Raw genomic sequence first — 22,918 nt, forward strand, 5'->3', positions numbered from 1 at the left:
TACCAATTTATTGTATTTTCAGTAATGGGCAGATGAGGTATGAGATAGGAAAAACTTGCTATCTCTCATTTGTCTTCTACTCTGGTATCATGTAAGTGATTTATTCTTAATGTTAATGAAATATGTTTTCACTGTGATTGCAACTTCTTGGTTAAGATATTCCAGGCAATTAGAGTGAATGTTGCTTAGTGTTATCGCTAGAAGTGTGATGCTCTTAAGAGATGAATCTTTTTCAGGACATAATATCAGTTTTGAGGATACATATTTGTTAGTTATTTTTCCTGTAAGAAGTGTGAGAAAGCAGAAAACAAGGAGATATTTGTCTTGATTTCATAACAATGAGCTTCCAAAATATGTCCGTACAACTCCTGAAATTTCCTTGATTACATACACAAGAGCACATTCCAAATTCGGACCCATGGAACAGAAAACTTTAGATATTCTTGAGAGAATCTTCATCATAAAAGCTGGTTGGCTGCATAACATAGTGTGTGGAATCAGCTTCAAGACTTTAATGTTATATTACTTGCACTGAAGGTCCTGCTTCTGCAAATGCCCTCGCATCTCTGCTTTTGATGCCACTGCAAATGCTATCTTGGTTCTAATCTAATAGAAAACAATCTCTTTTCCTCCTCAGAGGAGGACAAATCAGTTGTTCCTCATATTTCAGTTCTCTTAAGAGCTGAGCATCATGAATTGATGTGTCAGGGAGTTTATGGAAGTTGGTCATGGTAAAGCACTAATTACCAGTGGCTGCAATTATGAAGTCTGCTTTTGTGGATGACTTTCCCAACGTTTTTGTATGTTGGCTTGATGACAATGGAATTTGCAGTTTCCAGCTGTAAGATGAAGCATCTTTAAACTAACAAAAAATAAAATGTTTCTTATGACTATTTATTGCTTATCATGATTAGTAGATAGAATAAATGTGTTTTAGAGTTATTTTAGAGTAAATACGGAGTAATTTTAGAGTAAACGTGTTTTAAATTTGTGCAATTTTTGAGTGCTTTTGATAGCAATGATAGGTTTTAACTCACCCAAACCTGTGGCACCCAAGATGAGGCCATACAATAGTTTCTAATTTCCATACAGTATGTTTAAACACAGAGGCTTCCTGAACCATTGAGTACTCTACCCTGTTACAGTAGCAACCACATCATAATCCTGCAATAATCTGTTTTGTTGGTGGCACCTCAAATATATATGGAAATTGCTACTTCATGCTGCCAAGCCATCAAACTGTGTATGATTTTCCTCTTATAAGAAATAATTGTTTTTCCTCTCAGAAACTTTAAGTTGTAGCAGAAAAGTATTTCTGCCAAAACTAAAATGGGATTTCTGGTTTTGATGGCCTTAATGCCAATGGAAAAGTAGGAATGTCCTCAGTAGAAGTAATTATTGTTATTAAAATATTTGCAAGTCACCCATGTTTGTAGACTCTGGTGGATGACAAATTCAGAAGGATGCCAGTTAAAAAGGAAAACTCAAGACTCTTTAACAGCATAGTTGATTTTTGTTTTGGAATCTGAAATAGTATTTTTGAACAAGTGCTGCATAAGTTCTTTCTGCAGCTTTCAAACCTTTCAGTCAGATGCACGCACTTAACCACTTCCTAAGTCTTTTCCATAATGTAGTTCAAAACCTGCAGAAAATATTTCACTTGCCTTCCCATTTCTCACCTTTAGTAACACATAATTTTCTATTATTCTTAATGGGACTCATATTCTGCCCTTATTCATAGGCTGCATATAGGTGTGTATCCTGAGCAGTATTGACATTTGCCTCTATATTTATTTTTTCCCCAACATATAGGTAGACAGTCTCACAATTATCTAGGAGAAGATTAATTAATATCTCTTTGATAATTAACTCAAACTGTAAACAAATCAGATGCAAAATTTTTGTTTCAAGGAACATATGGAGATTCATGTTTTATTTGGAAAGCTGCGAGCCAAAGACATTTATTCTTAAATATCATCTTAAGGTTAAGTATGTAAAGCAAATGCATGAGATCAATTTCCAGCTGTATAGTATTTAATCCATTTTGATAGTTTCTTATAGTAAGATTAGCAGAGTCTACAGGCATTTTCTTTAACACTTTTTTTCTAAAGAAATTTGAAAGTGATATTAGGTATAAAAAATTGCATGGGTTTACTAGCAGAAATAGTAAATGACGTTAGAAACTTGAATGTTCGGACCTTTCCAAAAACTTGACAGTATCCATTTAAGTAAATTTTTATCAGGAGCTCTGTCTTGAGACAAGCTAGACTATAAGAGATCATTCAAGGTAAGACATTAAATCAGTGTTTCACAAAGCTCAAGTTTTTGTTCCCACATTCTTTCATTTGCATTTCTTTCCCCTCCTTCCTTGTGTTACCTTGCCATGGCTTAATTGGTTCAATACCTCCTTTGCCCTGTGCAACATAGTTAGGTTCTGGTCCTGCAAAGATTTACATGAGATAAGCCTCACTGGTGTAGGTGTAAGTGTTAAGCACATCCGTATGGTAACAGGATGATGTTTAGATGACACTCAGTCTAGAAAGCTGGAAAGAAAGACTTTTGGTCACAGGAAATCTGCAGATACCAACAGTTTTCTCCTTTCCTCTCAGGTCTTTCTGACTCTCTTAAAATTCCTTAAGACATTGCTTAAATGCATCTCATTTTACCTCACACTCACTGCATAAGTGTTTTGTTGTTGTGTTGTTTTTGTTGGTTTTTGTTTTGTGTGTGTTTTTTGTTTGTTTGTTTGTTTGTTTTTTTAAGAACTTAAGGAAAAGGGAAAGAGAAAGAAAGAAGGGTTTTATTTTGTTATAGCATTTTACATATTTAAAAGCCAGTTTAAATACTGTGGCTTCAGTATGTGGCTGTAGATTAATTCACCCTGTGCTCATCTTCATCTGGGAAGCTGAGGTGGGAAGTTGCATAGCTGAGGCATGATTTACAATTAGTTTTAATGACTCCCCAACATTACCATGCCAGCAGCACTGGGACAGTGCTGCTTAGCCAAATGGCAGCTCTGGTTTTGTGAGTTGGCCCCAGTTAAGGTTCAGGATCAGTTCAGTGGTGGTTTTCTTGCTGGGAGATAACTAGGAGAAAACATTATTAATTCAATCCTAATGCTTTATGGTTCCTTTTACATTGGGGGGGGGGGGAATGAAAAACATAATAATCATGATGTCGAGTGTATATATTTTATGTTTTGGGACACAGCACTTGTAAGTCAATGAGGGGAAAAAAAAACATCACTTCAAAGTGGTATTTGTCAGTATCTGTGTATTAATCTTTAGTCTGCTGTGGCTAGCCTGTCTTACCACTGTGTGTTTTCTTTATTTTCCTTCCTCAGTTTTACTTCATTTGTCTGGAAAGAGGGTTATTGTTCCATAACAAATAATGTGCTTTGGCTGCTCACTGAGCTCAAGCTGTCTTTGGATTTGACTCTGAGAAGGGCTGGCCGTTTTCAGTATACAAGAAAGACCCTCTGTCATAACACATGCAATCAGAGCAGATATTAATGTGAGGTCACTGATAAAAACTGTTTTGTTCAAGAGAACAGCAAGCATAAGATAAGCATCTAAGAAACAAAGATTAAGGTTCAGAGAAATGAAAAAATGAGTAATAAAAATAAATTATGGGCATGCAACAGGAAAAAAAGTGTGTTTACAGAGTATTTCTACATATGCTTTGAGAGGTTCTCTAGCTTGCAGGTTCTCTCCTGTCTACATAATAAACAGTAACAGTTCAAGAAATCTCCCTCAGTGTCCCCAACACACTTTGAAAAAAGAGGTTTCTTTCTGAGCCTGGGAGGTACCTTTTGGTGGATGTTTTGTTTACTTTTTTTTTTTTTTGGTTGAAATTAAATGCAGTCTATGCTGTTGGTAATATAAAGGTGAAATGGTAAAAGAAGTTCTAGAAGTTATTGCCAGAGCCAGTTGTTTGCTGCCCCCATCAGAAATATGATAGATATATCTGGTAGCACTCTGTAGAATATTTACCTTCTGATGTCTCTAGAGGAGGATCCTTCTCACAGTGTGAGAGATGAGCTAATTATTTGATTTCAGTGACTGTGTATTACTTTCGAATGGAAGAAGTGATTTTAGCATACTGCTTATCATCAAACTAATCTTCCCTATCATGCCCCCAGATTTATTGTTGCAACAAGCAGAATTGTCAAGGTAACATAAGGAATTGATTCACTGTTTAATTTCCTGTGGTGAAGTGTACGATTGTGTGGTTTTTGTTGGGTTTTTTTCATGATAGCAACATCTTTTGATTTTTAGTGGCCTCTGCTGGCCACTTCACAGCAGAAGTTTTACTCATGGAAAATTCACCTCTATACTGCTTCTGAAGTGTTTTCATTTCAGCACCCGTGATCATACTTTTGCATTTAATTTTTTTTATCTGTATGATATCAAACTGCACCTGTCGCTGTGAATATAAAGCATTTTTCATTAACAGTAGTTTGTTTAACAATGTTTCCCAGAAGTCCTGAGATGCTGCGGTCAGAAGGTTCCTACTCCACAGGAGAGAGACACTCTTCCACAGACTCCAACAAAGCTTCGAGCGGAGATGTCTCCCCATACGACAACAACTCCCCAGTACTTTCTGAACGCTCACTGATGGCAACACAAGAAGAAGTTGCTCGCAGTCCAGATAAGCTGTACAGGGTGCCTGAACAGTACACCCTGGTTGGTCATTTGCAGCCTAAGACAAAGGAGAATTCTTCTGCATCGCAGGCTGGAAAAGGTATATCCTGCTCCTGTTCCACTTTCTAAGTGACCAGTGTGGGTTTCTGAAGTAACTGTAAAGTGTCTGCTCTATATTGTCAGCTATCAGGACTTGAGTTTATTGCAGTGTAACAATCTCACAAGAAATGACTGACCAATATCCTTTTTTTTTTTCTGTTGAGCTTAAGTGTTTGCTCAGTCCTCCTCTTTAGCTCAGCCAGCTGTTAGGGATACTCTTAGTGTGGCATTTGTCAAAACTTGAAGCTTTTGTTTAGTAAAACAGAACTCTGTATGTCTTGCTCTTCAGCCTTGTAAAGACTGTTATTTCTAGTGCTGCTTGGCAGGACTGTAATACCTACAAGGTTATGCTCTAGACTTTGGAAAAATCTGAGTTTAAGACATCATGCTATAAATTTTCTCCAATTGAAGAGAATGACCTCAACTCCATTGCACTGTAGAGCACAGCTGAGCTGCACAGCTCTACATCTGTTACCAATAACACACCTACCAATACTAGAGCAGGGATCCATAATTTCCATACGTGTCTAGGGAGCGCACACCTGAATGATTTCTTCTATAAAGAACTGTTGTTAAAGCTGATAGCTCACCTGCACTCTCAGATGATTTTCATTTTAAAATGTAAAAAAAATATTAATAACTACTTTCATGAAATACAGGTGTAGTAAGCCAAACTTTAAGGAATTTCAGTGCTTAGTGGTGCAGATAACTGTTTGGTGGCATTTTAAAAAACATCTGGTTTCAGAGGTAGTGGTTAGGTGATTAAATTCCCTTTTGGAATTAATGGGATTTAGGCTATTATCTCAATTGTATGCTTTATAAATGCCACTGGGCATTATTTAGATGTATTCAGCATCTAAATCTCTGAATAGGTTTCAAAATGTGGTTAGGTTTCTAGTAAGTTATCAACAGGAAATTACATGAAGCTTTATCATATTAACCATCTTTTGGACTTTAATATGCATCACAATGATAGTAGACCATGACGAATTAAGAAATTTCTTTACTGCCAGATGAAATCTGAAAATGGCACAAAATGGTTAGAATCCAGAACAATGCCTGACGTGTGCATTTCATTAAATCTCTGTTATGTGACAGCACTTTCTTGTAAGACCCAAGATGCAGGTTGCTAGAGCATGCCTTACAGTGGCTACTGGGGCTGCTTGAGGGAGCTTTGCCATTCTTTTCCTTAAGAAAAATACATGATCTAACTTTTCTTGACCAAATCCTCCTGTTCTTGTGCAAATTCTGCCATTCACACAAATACAGACTGGGCAGAGAATGAACTGAGAGCAGCCCTGAGGAGAAGTACTTGGGGCTGTTGTTTGATGAAAAACTCAACACAAACCTGCAATGTGTGCTTGCAGCCTAGAAAGCCAACCGTATCCTGGGCTGCATCAAAAGCAGTGTGGCCAGCAGGTCGAGGGAGGTGATTGACCCTCTCTGCTCTGCTCTTGTGAGACCCCACCTGGAGTACTGTGTTCAGCTCTGGGGCCCCCAGCACAAGAAGGACATGGGCCTATTAGAATGAGTCCATAGGAGGTCCATGAGGATTATCAGAGGGCTGGAGCACCTCTCTTATGAACACAGGCTCAGGGAGTTGGGGTGTTCAGCCTGGAGAAGAGAAGGCTCCAGGGAGACCTTACAGTGGCCTTCCAGTACCTAAAGGGGGCCTACAGGAAAGCTGAGGAGGGACTCTGTGTCAGGGACTGTAGGGATAGGACAAGGGGGAATGTCTTTAAACTAAAAGAGGGGAGATTTAGATCAGATATTAGGAAGAAATTTTTTACTCAGAGAGTGGTGAGGCACTGGCACAGGCTGCCCAGAGAAGCTGTGGATGCCCCATCCCTGGTGGTGTTCAAGGCCAGGTTGGATGGGGCCTTGGGCAACCTGGTCTAGTGAGAGGTGTCCCTGCCCATGGCAGGGGGGTTGGAATTAGGTGATCTTTAAGGCCCCTTCCAATACAAACCATTTTGTAATTCTATGACTTCATTAAGGCAGAAGACAATGAAAATTTCACTCTCTCAGCAAGCTCAGGTGTCCTGTCCATACAGAGTTCACTAAAGTCATTACATGATCTGAGCCTGGAACAGCAAGTAATTGCAGACAATACATTTGTTCTGTTTGTGCTAGGTGCACAGCAAGCCAGTTGCTAGTATATGTTATCAACTCTGATATTTTACATAAAGTTTTATGTCAATTCAACTTAATATTCCATTTATGTGTTTCTAAATAATGGTTTTAAAAGGATTGATTCATCATCTTCTTTCTGCTCTTCTTCCCATTCAGATGTTTCAGAAGATCATTTTGATATCTGGGGCACCTGGCATTCAACACTGAAAAGTGGCTGCAAAGATACAGGAATTACAGGTCAGATATTTCTCAGAAGTTTTAAACACAAATCTAACAAAAGCATAAACTTTCCATGTTTTGAGAAATCACAGTGAAACAAATAGGAGAACTTGTGTTGCCGAGAGCTAAACGTGTACGTAAGCCACTGACCAGATCTTGGACTTTTAAAGGGTTGTTCAATAAAATACAGAGAAGTACAATGATTTTACAAATGTGACAGCATTTCAAGCTGTTAGAAGATAATTTAAAAGATCATTTTCTAATTACTTCAGAAAACAGTTTTACGTAGTTCTAAAACTCACTAGAAGCTGGACACCTTGTGGAGACTTGGAAGTAGCTGCAGTAGTGGCATAAGCACAGCCTGTGAGGCTGAAAGCTCTGGCTCTACCTATGAACAGAGTGGTCTTGACAAGTTATTGTCCTGTTCTGCCTTTTGTTTTTCCTGCAATCTGCACCCACCTTACAAAGGAACTGTGAGACTGAAACACCTCCTGCATCGAAAGATGCTGTGTGCTATAAGGCTTTATGTTAGAGCAAAGTACTTGAGTCACTTGAGTCAACAGGCATAGTTCAGATCAGAAATACTAGAGGTCCACACAATCACAGAATGGCTGAGGTTGGGAGGAACCTCTGGAGTTCACCTGCTCCAACCTCTGCCTGAGCAGGGCCACCCAGAGCAGGTTGTCCAGGCCCATGCCCAGGTGGCTTTTGAGTTTCTCTAGGGAAGGAGACCCCACAGTCTCTCTGGGCAGCCTGTGCCAGCGCTCTGCCACCTGTACAGCACAGAAGTGCTGCCTGGTGCTCAGAGGGAGCCTCCTGTGCTCCAGTTCGTGCCCAGTGCCTCTTGTCCTGGCACTGGGAACCACTGAAAAGAGCCTGGCTCCACCCTCAGTCTGGTAGTCTGACAAATGCAAGGCTGTTGCTCCATGTCCTTGGGTTCACCCAGTGGTGGGCTGATAAACTTTTAATTGTGTAGCCTAATGATAAAAGCCCCTATCTCTCTTCTGTGGTATGATGCAGGGAAAAAGCAGTAACTTGTAAAATGTCATGTAAAGGACTGTGCAGACTGACATTGTATTTCTTACTCTGGACCCCAGGTTCTTATGGAAACATTTACGAAAGTAGCTTGCTGCGACCTGGACAGTGCTCTCTTTCCCAGGGGAACCTATCCATATATTCTCCTCGATGGCAGGGAAGCTCCTCGGAATTGGACAACAGCAGACAAGTCATGCGAAGGAGTCAGACAACTGCTGCCATTCCCGAGTGTCAGCTCCATCCTGCAGTGTCTCGGGTGTGCAGTAACCCACATATTGAAGCCAGCGGTAGGAGTTTGGACCAGTCACGTTCAAAGTCGGAGCGGCACTTGACTTTAAGCAGTGTGGAGGACCTCACTGAGTATGACTCACATGCGGGTTGTTCTCAGAGCATGGCCAAGCCCTCCTACAGAAAAGAGAGGCCACCACCCCCATACCCTGGCCCAGCAAAAACAAGCTCTGCGTTGTCGCAGCGATCAGGCGTTTCTTCAACGTTGCACTCTTTGTGGAGACTTCAACGACATGAAAAAAGTTCAGGGACCAGAGCAGCTGGAGGACCAGCAGCCAAAGCCCCTGAGCAGGCCATCTCCAGGCAGGAGCGATCGGCCCCGCACACCCAAGTGGGTAATATCTATTCGACGGCAGCTCACAGTCAGAACAGTAAAAATGTTTCAGAGCCAGACTGGCATGATTGGCAAAGAGAGAGATGGCAAATTTGGGAGCTTTTATCAGCAGATAACCCTGATGCCCTCCCAGAAACCCTTGTATGATCAAACTCAACAGAACTGCCACTCATAACTCTGCCTCCCTCTCATAGGAAAACAACAGTCATGTTGGAAAACTGGGGGGCTTGTGTGTTTTCTACCAACTAAGTTACATATAATTTTTTTAAACCTTGTTCACTTTAATTTCTTAACAGCACTGTCAAGCAATCCATTTACAAATACAGTATGTTCCTGTTTTTCAGCAAGCTTTTGAGAAAAAAACAAGATGAAAATTTTAGTTTAATAACTCTGTATGCATACACTGTGTATAAGATAAAACTATTGCTTCAATGTGGCTAAAAATGTATTTATATATCTGCAGTTTTGATGATTGTATATTCTGTAATGGGTATTGTATGATAATCATATATTATGTTTTCATATACAGATGTCAATCAGTCATGACTGCTTTTTTTTTAAATCACTGCACTTACATTACCGTGATATGCATTGGAATTCTATAGAAAGTGCACAAGCTGGTTTCTGTGCTTATATAAAAAAAAAATGTTAAGGGGGGAAGTTGTCCTTAATTTCACTGCCTATTGAAAAACACTAAAATAGAGAGGAACATGAAAAGCCATATATTTTATAAGGGTAATAGTGAGCGAGGGGGGGAAATACCAAATATTTTTTTTCTTATAAATATATTTTCAAACAAAATTAAAATTTGATACAAGTTAGATTGTAAAAATATTTTTTTTAGATTCTGATAGGAAGCAGTTCAGAAAATCAAGAGCAAGGCCGTGCCTAAACCAACTAAGATGTAGTGCAAAGGTCTGCTCTCCCATTCTAGAGGAAAAACAATGTTATGTATACAGGATATAATATATATATTTATAAATGTATCATTTTATGTATTGTTCTAAAACAATAAACTGGAATCCAAATTTTAGAAAACCAAACCCAATAAATTGAGGTGTGTAACGACTGAGAAAGAATATGGCTTTTCCTTTAAAATAGCAAAGCTTCAGCATTAAGTAAGTTAGACAAGCAAAAAGAAAAATAAAGACAGAGATGCTAGCAAAAGGGAGTCACAGAATTTCGGAAATGAACATGCCATTTGGAGAAGTTCACAGCTGCATTTCTATAAATATTGTGCCAAAGCCTGGGTCAATAGTACTTCTTCAATGACTGTATGCTGCATTGTTAAATGTTGATGTTTTATACGCCTTCTGGTGTTTTTAAATTGCAAAAACGTTTGTGGCCAGCAGGTGGCAATGTACTTCAGTATTGTAGAGAAAATTATTTTATCACTTGATAAGGGAAAGTATCATATCAAAAGAATTTTATAAAACATATTAGTGTTAATTTTAATGAAGTTGAAAACTTATTCAGTGATGTTGTGTTTAAGTTCTATCTTGTGCCATAATGATGGAATAAAAGGCTAAGCTAAACAATGAGCATATTTTTGCTCTTTTTTTTTTTAGTAAGGTTTATGTAAAAATTGATGTGTTTTTATTATGTTACTGAGTATCTCTGTCAAAAACATCTAAGAGGCTTAGGGCCCTAAAGACCACTTTTAGATATGACTTAAATATACAAGATCCAAGGTTTTGCTTGTGTCTGAGGCTTAAAGGCCATCATACGATGAGCCTGCTTATCTCCATTTTCCCAAGTAAAGTAATAAGATAAAAGTACCAACCCAAGCAGAAGGGGGCAGGATTTGGCCTTTGGCTGTTGAAGCACTGTCAGGCTGGCCAGCTCATTTTATCAATATTGCATTTAGAATAAATCTCAGTTCTATCCCTTGATACTAGACATGATACAAAAAGATTCTTGCATGTAGCTCGTTGCAGCAACCGTCAATTTATTACCAAAAGAAAAACAAACAAAACCACACTCACCCAAATTCAAAAGATAGTGGAATATAAGAAAGGACTAAAAAAGAGCTCTCACAAGCAATCATTATTTGATCTTGTCTCAGTATCATCCCAGGCTTGATGCAGATTTGCTACAGCATCTTAAAGCTCTGTAGCAGTCCTAAAAAACAGGCATAATAGAAATCCTGCTGCAGAAGATGCTCTGTTCACTGTCTCCTCATTTTAAGTCCCTTTCTAAATATAGAAGTATCTGCACATTTCTAACATTTTTAGTGAAAGATGTCTAACACTTACTTAGCCTCATAAAAAGATTCCTTTTCGCCAGTACCTCTCTCTGTATATATGTGTATATATGTGTATATTACCATCAATATGGTGTTTATGAAAAAATGGAGAACAAAAAAAAAAAAAACACTGTCAAAGGACAATGTGTCTGCACACATTTCAATATACAACTGCTTGGAAGAAAACATATAGAATAAATCCTGATGAATTAAAAATAACATTGGCCAAGACTGAATCATTTCTCTCTGCTATTTTCATTTGAACAGGACAGAGCAAAATTATTGTAAGCAAGATAGGTATTAAGTAGCTTTAAGTTGTACCTCTTACATACATAAGATCTAACACTTCACTGTTACAACAGTAAGTTTAGTGTGGTTTTCTAAATTTAGAAGGATTTAGGGGAAGTTTACACTTTGCTACAATATGCAAGGGGTGGAGCTGGGCTAGACCAAAAGCTTTTTTGATTTAGCTAGAAATTTGGAAAACTATTAAACTAAGCAAAATGCTTAGAGGAGGAAAAAAACATTTTGAAAAGCCTATCAAATTATCTGGCAGGTACGCATCCCTCTCCTTCGCCTCCTGGTCCTCCCACCACAAAAATGTGAAAGAACAAAACAAACAAAAACAGGTGTTTGAAACTTTCTGTGAAGGAAATGTTTACTATAACAGGAAGCAGCTGGAACTTAAGACAAATAGATAGACATGGAAAATCGTGGTCCTAGGTACCAAAGTTTGGAGCTTATGTGGACAGGGTAAGACCCTCTCTCCGTTAGCAGGACCAGAGGCTGGGGGAGTGTTAGAGTCTGAAATAAGATTTTTATTGCTACCGTGTAGGACAGGGAGACTGGAGAGAACCTCAGTATAGTTTCTGTCAAAAGGCTGCCATGCTATGTAAACACACATCAACACCCTGAATGCAAAATGATTTGTCACGAAGTGTATATTGCACAGTAAATCTAGCCTTTGCAAAACCCGGACTATCTTTAAAATCACTATTTTTTATTTGATAAAAAACAAGTCGAAGTAGAAAACCACTGACCAGTGGTCAGAGGTTATTGACCAGTTTTAGGACAAAGAACATCCATAGTCCAAGATATAAGCGTCTAATTCAGCACTCCAATGATTTATCACTAAAATACAGAATTATTTTAGCTATTTAGGGACTTGCTTTACTTGGCCATAAGCTTGCAATGAAGAAAGTTTAGCATCCTTGTTTTCCTCTGTCGCTTACCTGCTGTTACAGAGCTAGGCTGATGAGTTTCTCTCTGACTCACCTGGAAGAAAGGGCTCACAGTCAGTGGTGCTGTGAGAAGCAGTGAGGTGCCCACATCACGGCGGAGGGAAGGCACGTGTTCATCGGAGGACCTGCCACCTCCCCACCTCAGCTCCCACCTGGGCGCTCCCACTGCTGCCAGAGTCCCACCGCAACCTGTTCATTCCCTGTTCACGGCACATGCCCTGTGTTCATGTGCAGCTTAGCTTTGGTGTCTTCAGCTACAGAAAGAAAACCAAAGTGATGGGAGGGCAAAGCAATGGACACTTGGGTAATTTGGGAGCGTGAGCAGTTGTTTTGGGTGATGTGACATAAGCAAGGACACCCTGCTGAGGAGTTAAGACACTTGTCATTCCAAGCTGAAATTGGTGACGTGATTGATTTTGATGTCCGTCTTGTACTTCAAAAGAGGTTTATGTAGCCCTGAATTGTTACTTCTAGCTTGATGTCAGCCAGCAGGTCTGTGTGGACTATCCCATTTTAGATCTGTGCAACGTTTTTCTTCCTCTGATGCTTGCTCTTGCATATTTATAATATTCCTCTTATGAAGAAAGTCCATAGCATGGAGATATCGAAGCCTTTTCTCTGACTGTTTCCCACGGGAACAGAATTCTTGCCATAGCAAATGTGTCATGGGTTCCTGCTTCAGCAGGGAGCACACTAGAAAAGATCTCCTCCAGAAGCCACAAGGCCTCAGGGCAAACTCCTGCAGTTCAGCTCTTTCCCTTTGCTTTTTACCATACCACAGTAGTTCATGCCTAGGACTGAAAAAAACGCTCTTCCCACAGCAGTCTTCATTACCACCTCCCAGAGAAGTGAGATGTGGGAGTTACAAGGATGGGGTGAGTGTGGGTTGCCAGCAGTGCAGGGGTTGCTCTTCTCTCTTCCATCGTGGATACGACAAAATGAGAGCAATTGATGAACCTCTAGATACAACCCAAGTGTGGTGGGGATCCTCTGAACCTGGGAGAAAATGAAAAGATCAGACTTAGAATAGTATTTTACTTTTGCTTTTGTCTTTGAAATGATGTGACCAAGACCATGTTCTGCTGCTGGTCAGAAAGTCGCACTTTCTCCTTCCCCATCCCTCCCATCCCTTTACCCCAGGTCTTGAAGTTGTGGGAGGAATCCCAGGGCTTGTTGCGCTGGCTGAAAATTGCTCTGTACAATGTAGAGATTAAATTCAGGTAGCCCAGTGGCTTTCACAAGTGATAGGCACAAGGGAGGGGACAGACAGGTTCAGAGATGGTTGAGCAGGTGGATGGGACTGGCTGTCCCCTCTGGCAGCAGCCTTCAGTTAGCCTGATTTAAATTACTCACAAAACTGCAGGGCTTGCTGCTTAGATTTGTAGACAAGAGCCTGGCCAAGCACTTGAGAGAGGCTTTGTGTTATAAACTTACACAAACTCAACTTCTGTCTTGGGTGCTTGAAATCTCTCAATAGCTCTGCTGTCTACATCAGAAGACCGGTATGCTAACATGGCACAGTTTAATACCACTTAAAACTCTTGTGCTATTGAAGTGACACAGTAAAATGGGCTGGAATGTATAGTCGTATGGTCTGTTTCCCCCACTTCTCCCCTGTTTTTGTTGTTTCATGGGAAACAGTTGAGGTCAAAATCTTCAATTCCAGCCTTTCTGGAGCACCATCTTATTCTGCGCTCGTGCTGGTATACTGGAGGGTCAGGAACTTCTTCCTCTTCTCGGAATTACACAGGATATAAGTCTCACCATGCTCCCTCTGTCTCTCTTTTTCCTTTTTCTTTGAATTCATTTCCAAAAAAAAGAAAAAAGAGAGTAACTTCATTGTGCGATGCCATAACCTCAGAGATCTGCAAAGCAGTGGAAATGGTTCTTAGTTGCATTAAAGAGTATCTTGACATCAGTAAGCTCTTTCACATCACTGAGAAAAGCAAACTACTGCTGTGCTACAGTTGCTTTAGGGGAAGGCATCTCAGCGTCCAGACAGTGCTGCACAGACCGCAGAGCTATTCAAGGCATGTAGACACCCAGAGTGCTCAGTCATAAAAATGCGCTGCCTCTGAGAATAGCATTCATTTAATTTTTCTGAAGCTTAAAGCCTCTCCATAGGTGATCTGGACAAGTCCCTATTCGGCTCCCTTTTAATTCAGTATAGAGAGACAGGTATTTCTGTGCCACGAGCCATACGGCTTCCTTGGATCTTTCTTTGAAGTATAATCCATTTTGAAGGGATGGTTGCTAGAAGAGCCCATTTCTTTCCATCACCTACAAAGGAAGGCTAAATAAGTTGCTCAAATAGAGACCACTTTACAGTAGCCCTCCAGATCAGGCTGAATGAATCACACTCAAAAGGCCTGGTAAAACAGAAGCCAGATGACGATCCTGGCAGCAGTAATAAAGCCATTGCCTAACACCAGCAAGTAATTACAACCAGGGAAGGCAAGAGCCTTAGCATACCTTCACAGCTCCTGGGGGAAGTGAAGCCCATCTGGAGGCCTCGGTGATGTTGTGCCCTTCCCTGGGCTGCCGGGCGAAGCTGGGCCTAGGGGTGCTGGTGGAGGCCTTGCTGCTCCCTTGGGCCTGGGGCACTGCAGCCAGGAGACGGGGACTTCACGCTAAGCTCTGCTGGATGCTGTACAAACCCCAGGGTTTGGGTTTTTTTTGAATGTGTGGTAGAGGTACTGCCAGGTCTGGAATTGCTTGTTTTGTTGTTTGTTTGTTTGTTTGTTTTAAAATGGGATCTATTTATTCACTGGAAACTCAGTTTCCAGCTGATCTGAAAGTATTCGTGTACTGGACCAGTTAATTAATTAGTTCAGCCAATGCAAAATGAATAGGGAATTCATGAAAGCATCTGGCCTGGGCATTTTAGAAGTACAGAAGTGAATTTGTGCTGAATCTCAAGCAGCACTGGGAAATGGACAAACAAAATCTTCCTCGCAAAAGACAGGTTTTAATCCTAATTTTAATTTACTCTTTCTGAGTAAGCAGATGTGTTAGCCACTGGACTTTCAGGGTCACAGAGGAGGGAGGGAAGAGCAGAGCTGTCTTTATCCACTTATATCCAGGACTGCATTTAGGAAGGAGAGGAAGAGCGTGTCGGAGCAGGTGAGAGCAGCATTGCCAGCCACATGGTTATCAGACTCTGGACCCTCTTCCAATGACTATTTAAACTTCTACATAAAACTGAACAATTTTAAACAATGTTTTTGTTAAAAAAGGAGGACACCTCAGATCACCATTTCTTTCTGATGGACGTCTTTATTTTCCAACCTGTGGGGACTTCACACTCGTGCCCAAGGAGGAGAGAAGGGCACTGGTGGACGTGCATATGGTCACGCACAACGCTGGGCAAGGTGCCGAGGCTGGCCCTGGGCAGTGTGGGGATGTCTGTGTTTGCAGATAATAAAACTGCAAGTTTGGCCTACTTTGAGAAAGGACTACCTAAAACTCAAAGCTTCCTTTAGAGTTTAAAAAAACTCCTAGATAATGAAAAAGATGTCACCTGTACCCCGGTTACTATTTTCAAACTGACAGAGGTGAGTAGATAAGTCTCCATACGAAAATGCAGAAGGAAAGAAAGAAAAAGGGTTGGACTGAAAAGCACTTTCTCGTGCAGAAAATAATAAATGTGTGTGGTAGCCTGCCAAGTGGGGTTACTGAAGTAGAAACACACTGTTCACTCGAGGACAAGAATCATACAATCACTTCGGGGATTCTGAGTGTTGAATATAGAAGAGGAATCTGGCTTTTCTCCTAAAAAAAAAAAAAAAAAAGGTTTAAAAGGGTGAGATGATGAACAAACTCTTTGTTACACCCACAGGCTATTTCTGTAGCTAAAGGTTACCAGATATGCTTTTGCCCAGGCTGGTATCTTCAATACATAGCTGTGGCCTGCTTTCTTATAACAAGGAAAGTTGGAGCCCTGAAGGAGCTCAGAGCTGCAAGGAGGTTCTTCTGAAATCTTCCCCAAAACCAAAATGTCCCCATATGATAGCACTAAGGTGCTCTGTGAAAAGATCAGTGAGTTTAAAAAATAAAATAGGGAGTGCTCTGGAATAGCAGCTTTGTCCCACTGGGAGTTTTCTGTGGGCGAAAATTATTTTAGAAGAACCTGTTGTTGATCCTTCTGTGAGCTGGCAGTGGTAAATGAGTGGTGGGACCTGGGGAGCTGGCAGACTCCCCTGTAAAAGGAACAATGGCTCTAATAAAAAAATAAATAAAAAGGAAGAAAGAATGTTTACAATGGATAATGTGTGCTTTGTTTCCCCATGACACCTATTGACAGATCAGTTTCTGAACCTTCAGGCCCTCCCACCCTTGAAGGGCCAAGATTTGCAGTTAGAAACATTTATGCATGGAATAGAGGGCAATGTGGATGTGGGATCACCAGAAGGAATGGTGGGGAGGCAGGATGGAGCAGCATGGGGCCATAGTGACAAGACTGGCAGGTCAGGTAGCACAGCCATATCCAGCCTCTCAGCACACCCTGACCAGGAAAACAAGGGAGACCCAAAAGAAGAGAGGGGGCTGAAGCCGTGAATTGTTGGGGGTGGTGAGAGCAGGAGCCATAGGAGAGAAAAGTGTATAAGCAAATGAGCAGTGCTGCTAGTGACCTGGAGAGGTAGGGCAGGACAGGGAGACAACAGCTCTCCGTCCCTATCTGGTCCTATGGGATCCAAGAGCAGCACATGGTCACCGGGCTATGGGGAAGCCTGGAGACATGCTGAGGCCTGCTAGCCAGCATGTCTTGTCCTGTGTCACCAAAAGTAATTTTGTCTGATCCCTGGTGGTGGTGAGAAGGAGATTATGAGAATATGTGTAAGCAAAGGCAGTTCACTGCCTCCTCCCATATTGTCCGGTGTTGAGCTTTGCTACCACAATGTTGCTACACAAATACTGGGACAGAGTAATACTGTCTTTTATTCTGCTTTTCTTCTAGCCTTAGGGCTCCTTTATTCTTCCTTGTGTAATAGACAAGACTCAAGAAGTGACCTTCAAAACGTCCCCCCTTCTTCATAGTTTTACTGTCATCTGGCAATTTGAACAGTACTCGTGGGAAATACCAGGCCTATATAAGCTCAGAGGGCCTGTCATCTAGTTCTCCTTTTCCCCTGTGCTGGTGAAGGGGTCCAATGGCAACACAGCAGTTGCACATCACACATCAGTAGACTACGGGCTGTTTTCAGATCCTGCCTTTCTCAGCCTTCTGCCTTTTTCTTTTATCCATCCACCTGGGAAGGGGATGCTCAGACTGGATCATGTAGTGGGGGACACCTGTGCTGACTATAACTGCCCCAGGAATTATAAGGTTGTCTCTGGGGCTGTGAGGCTGTGCTGCTGGTAGTGGTTTTGCTCCAGCTGCAGTGGCTGGGTTAAATGCTGAACCTGCTAGGGTAGGTGTTTGCACCTGTGTAAGGCTTGGAGGTCAGGGCCAGCAGGAGTCCTGGCTGGGCACAATAGGGGTGGTTGTGGGGAGGGGAGGTGGTGTGGGCATCTCCTTCCTGCAGGCCTGGGGAGATAAGGTCAGTTGAAAAGCTGGTCCTGTTCTTCAAGGATAAGGAGGTGCTGCCTAGTGCTCAGAGTCTACACTGAAGTCTACATCCAGGAGCTTCTGGCAGTTTGTGCATTGCTGGACAGTAAGTTGCCTGAGATAATCTGTTTTTTGTTGTGCAGAAAGGTCAAAGCCCCTAGGGTCAGGGGGTGTGGGTAGGGCCTATGGTGGTTTAAGGCACAGGGAGAGTTGCAGGTGCACAGGGCCAACAACATGTTGTGTGCTGGGAATGAATAAGAAGCCTCAGGCCCTGGGGTTGTCTGTTTGACACTTTCAAACTCACCTCAGGCACCAAACAAGGGCTCTCCCTGACAGCCCAGCAAGCTGGGTGAGGAGTACCCTGCACACCAGGCAGCTTGGGTGGAAACACCAGCTTGGAGCCTCTAGGTTCCAGGTAATTCTGGCTTAAATAAAGCATGTTCCTAGCCTTGTTCTGCTTCACAAGTCTCGAACAAGTGGATGGCAATGTTTAAACCCAGGCTGGCAGGTAGATAATTATCAGGGAAGGAAGTACTGTGTCTTAATAAAACACTTGTCTTAATAAAAAACTTGTCTGAATAACCAGGGGCCAGTTATTCATTAGGTGGAGGGAGAAGGTAGGGTATTGCAGCAGTCACTTAGCTGGTGGCTTTGGGCTCCACCTTTGGACGAGCCCCCTTGGGAAGGCAGCAGCATGGGCCCCTGCCAGTTGGTAGCAGAAGTTGCTACTTAACTGCTACCGCAGAAGCAATTTGAATGTGCCATGAAGACAAAGGAAAGGGGCTGAAAAAAATGCAATAATTCCAGGAGAGAAAAAAAAAATAAAATCTGTTGGTAAAGGAAGTTCCTTGTTCCTGTGGCTGCCATTGAGCAGACATCTGATCCTTGCTGCAGGTAAGCAATGAGCAACTGAATTACTCCCAAGACATGCTGCAACGGGGCAGTGCAGACTTCAGCTCCTTGTCACCTAAGCTCTGGCTGAGGTGCATGTTCTAGTTGCATTTGTTGTAGGTGGTCTTGGTTTCATTTCATTTTTCTGTGCTCTTCCCCTTGGTCCCTGTGATCTTCTTACACAGGTGGACTATTAGGTCTGCCTTGTGTACAGAAGAGAGAGCAGGAGCCTGATTGTTCCTGCGAGGAGAGATGTTCAGCAGATTTTCAGTTTACTATTCATATTAACCTCAGGCAATTTTCTGCTCCGTGTTTTAGGGAGTGAGCAGGGAGAACATGTAGACGTCCTTCTCTCTGATAACAAGGGATTAGCTTAAGCACACAGTAAGGAACATCAGGAATGCAGATGGCAATGGAAGAACAAAAGTAACCAGACAAGACTGTGAAGAGAGAAAGCCTCTCTATCCCTTTTCATAGAAAAGATTTTAAAAAAATATCTTCCATGACCTTTCTTCCTTCAGACAAGTGAGCAATACCCCGTGTCAAGTCTGATCAGTCCCAACAGAGTGGATTGGGACAGAGCTGAGTGGAGTACAAGGCAAGGAAAGAAACTTGGGCACTGGAGACAATAAAACCACATTATTAATTTAGTGCAGCTTTGTGGTCAGAGATTTTTTGTCATGTTCTGCTGAACTGGAGCTCAGTTCATTACTGTAAAATGTAGATAACTTCTCCCATGTTTTCTGAGGTATGTCACAACATACACAGTGAAGCACTGGGCACAGCTCAAAGCCAATAACAGCTAGATAAGATCAGGTTTTTCAGGACATGTTTTATATTTACAGCTTAGTAATGGGTTCCATCCTGTCCATCTCCCACCCCCTCACCCCTTTTTTTGAAATAGCTAGTGTTACTATAAACATTTCTAGGCACAGCAAGAAGCACTTCTACAATTTCTCTTCTACATTTCTCTTCTTCTCTTCCTACAACAGTTCATATTAAAAAGGGACAGAAAAGTCTACTGCATATCCAGTGTATAGCTAGGATTGGTCTTGTCATTTAAAGCCAGAAGTTGACTCATGCTGACCCTCAGGTTTGCGTTTACCTCTGAACAAATCTTAATAGGTTTGTTTGGCAGGAGGGAGAGAGAGGAAAAACTGGTACCAAAATCAGGATGCTTTTGCCATTTGGCAAATTTCTTCATCACATCTTTGCAGATAGCCTGGTGGATTTGCTGCAAGTTCCTTAACAGCTGTAGAGATGACTCTCCCCAGCAGCAACTCCTTGTGACTGTGACTGCTACCGTGAGGAGCAGACCTGACTTTTGTCCTGGTGGCAGCTGTTGATACAGGCCTTGTGCAGCCCTGTGTGACTGCAGCAAGAGCAATGCTAGCCCTCCCTCAGAGCACTGGGACTCCATGCTACCTCCGTGTCCTCCATCTCCACCCCTTCACAGCTCCGATACCCCTCTGCAGCCCACCCCTCAGTGCCTGCAAGTTTTGAGAAGGATGAAGGCCTGCATGAGGAGCATCAGGCGGGCAGGTTATGAGCCCCTGGTGTTTCCCATCTTCAGCCTAGCTTCAGGCGAGATCTCAAGCAGCCACACAGCCATCTCCCCCTGCCAACCCACAGGCTTTGCTGTGTGACCAGCACAGCCTTCTCCAATTTGGAGAAGTCATTGTGGAGCAGAGTTGAGATTATACTGTAAGGATTAGCATCGTATGACCAGAACTTCTTACACTTGTTTCCAATCACCCAGCAGGAGATGTTGTTTATTTGGCAGGAATAAGCAAACACACTAGCACGGCAACTGAAGCAGATCTTTCCACTTAGAAAGTTTCTGCTCACTGCACAATTGCGTTAATGTAAATCCTTTATAATTGGATCAACAAGAGCTGTGCTGAATGCCTCGATTCTTCCACCGAGCGACCAGGCTGCTGGGCTGAGTTCCTCATGGCCAGAACCCAAACCCTGCCAACCTTCTCCCTAGCCAAAATAGATGTTCAATGAGAGGGGAGAAAGGGAAAAAGAGCTTTCCCTAAATATATCCATATGGGCCTCACCTTTCAGCATCTTTGTCTAGCTGCGTATCTTTTTATTCAGTAAACTAAGACACAGGTCACATAGGTAGGCCAGATGAAAACTCGAATACCTGTTGCATGTCAGAGCTTGTGAAACTTTTCTGTAAAGTATGAGAGTTTTGGGCTGTGTTCCCACAAAGGGATTAACCAGAGAAAAAACCTCATCACCCATCTCTCTCAACAAGTCTGGGTGCTAAGTTTCTTTTTATGTTTTCTGAACATTATACGATTGTAGATACACCTGGACTAAAATAAAAGCAATTTTGTGTGTGGGACCTTTTCTAAGGGCATTAAGCTCTGTTTCAGTTTTTTCTGCTGGTTGTTGTCACATGTCTAACAGCAATGCTACTCTGAAGTGAGCACTAATTTTTGGGTCTGACCAAGTCACTCAGTCCTTTTAGAGACTCACGTTAACAGTAAGGCATTGCAAGCCAGATCAGACTCGTATAATTTTGTTGTTGTTGTTGTTTTTTCCTGAATGTAAAAAGCTGTTGTTTGAAGAACTGAGGTTGGAGCTGTCAGAAGGAAATACATACAGACTATATAAAGTGTGTATGCTGAGAGACCGAGACCTTTGTGTGCTCTTCAGGCAATGTCTGAACAGTTGGTTGCTTTATAAGTATAATGTCCGAAGAAGTGCCATCATAGCTCACATGTAAAGTAAACTGTGATTTTCCTTTATTTTAAGTATCAGTTTCTGGAGATTTTAGGGGGCACGTAAGGATAATACATGTGTGAATACAAAGCAAAGCTTTGCATGATCACAGGTATGACTGGGATGGTTTCCCTACCTTGGAGGAGTACAACCAGGGAAAGGCAGCACCAGAGCCCTCCTTTCACCTCATCTCTCATCCCAAGTACAATGTGAGTCCTCTTCTAATGCCTATTTGCAGAGGCAGGAGCAATAGAAAACTGTTTCTCAGTATTTACCTTAGTATTGAATGATAGATGTTCAAAGAAGTTAATGAGGTATGCACAGATGAAGTAGTTTAGCAAGGACTTGTTATGCCATAGAGTTTCAGGCAGCTCAGAACAGAAATTCACAAAATCCCATGTCAGAATTATTATTAACTGATGTCACTATGCTAGCTAGCTACACTCAATACTTCTTTTTAACCTGATTTTTCTCACAAGGCAAACATTTATAAACAGAATCTCCAGCTTTGGTAGCATCCCCATTCTGCTGCTGTTCCAAAACACAGCGTGATGTCTCAGGCATCACCTGGGGTAGTCCAATTGCACACAAGCAATTTGTTCTCTTATGGTCTGGGGAGGCTGCTCTGCCTGGAGCATTGGGATGAGGGAGGCTTCCACACAGTTCCCCAGATCTCTCCTTTGGGGAAGGCTCTGGCTGGAAAGGCAGGCTTTGTTGCTATTCTTCATCAGTGACTCCTGAGACCTCCATTACTGTGGGAGGCAAGAGCACATATGGGAGTGCACATGGTAGAGCAGAAGGTTCAGCAGTAGCTTTGAACAAGTGATCCCCTAACCTTCTGTCTTACCCAAGTAGGGTTCTGCCCCATTTTTTCATGTAAAACGTTAAGATGAATATTCCTAGGCAGCTCATTACTATGTCAGGAAGCTGCTGGATTTTAAAGAGGATGATGTGCTATGGCTTTCAATCGGGCTGTAATTTCACCCAGGTTTTGTATTGGCCAGCAAAACCACATCAAATGGAGTGAAGCCTTGAAGGCTTTCAAGTGCTCTGTTAGTACTGCTTAGAGAATCCAGCAGAACATGTGGATATTAATCACAGCTAGGTTTCAGCGGGGGTAAAGGAAGGAAACAAGATTGCCTGTAAGCAGCTCAAATCCTAGCATTTTCAAGGGGAATTCCTAGGCAATGTTCAGTCTTCTGAGCATAAGGAGGGTTGAATGGATCTAAAGGTTTCTTTGGTGATGCCTGAGGTATGGCTAAGCTAGGTACTGGCTCTGCTGTTTCAGCCGTGCCTTGGATGCAAGCAGTTGGGCAAGCAGGAGTTGTAGGACTTCTACTTATATGTCATCAGTCGAGCACGTGTGTAAGTCTCCACTCAGAGTGGTTGTGGCCTGTCCACGCACAGCTGCCACAGGCCTGTGATGGTTAGGTGACCATGCTGGTTTTGTTGTGACGAGAAAGAGTCAAATGGACAAAAAATATCACACGACCTTAAGTGAGTGCT

The 22,918-nt window shown here is 42.0% G+C and overlaps 1 protein-coding gene and 1 long non-coding RNA gene across 9 annotated transcripts in view; both read left to right on the top strand.

The window, feature by feature from the left end:
• Positions 1–11,212, top strand: part of ARHGAP6 (Rho GTPase activating protein 6) — a 325,242-nt gene extending 314,030 nt beyond the window's left edge. For 7 of the 8 annotated variants that reach the window (XM_080556508.1, XM_080556511.1, XM_080556512.1 and 4 more), the window contains 3 exons: positions 4,481–4,743; positions 7,032–7,112; positions 8,192–11,212. In XM_080556508.1, the coding sequence (XP_080412634.1) occupies positions 4,481–4,743; positions 7,032–7,112; positions 8,192–8,898 (1,051 nt within the window). In that variant the 3' untranslated portion in view covers positions 8,899–11,212. The remainder of the gene's footprint in view (positions 1–4,480; positions 4,744–7,031; positions 7,113–8,191) is intronic. The other variant, XM_080556509.1, reaches the window with a different exon arrangement.
• A 5,136-nt stretch (positions 11,213–16,348) lies between these two features.
• LOC308189736 overlaps positions 16,349–22,918 on the top strand; it is a 63,817-nt gene continuing 57,247 nt past the window's right edge. The window contains exon 1 of the long non-coding RNA XR_013946563.1: positions 16,349–17,891. This is a non-coding gene — a long non-coding RNA (uncharacterized lncRNA). The remainder of the gene's footprint in view (positions 17,892–22,918) is intronic.

Source organism: Anser brachyrhynchus (genome assembly GCF_964034855.1).
Source record: "Anser brachyrhynchus genome assembly, chromosome: 1".
Taxonomy (NCBI): domain Eukaryota; kingdom Metazoa; phylum Chordata; class Aves; order Anseriformes; family Anatidae; genus Anser; species Anser brachyrhynchus.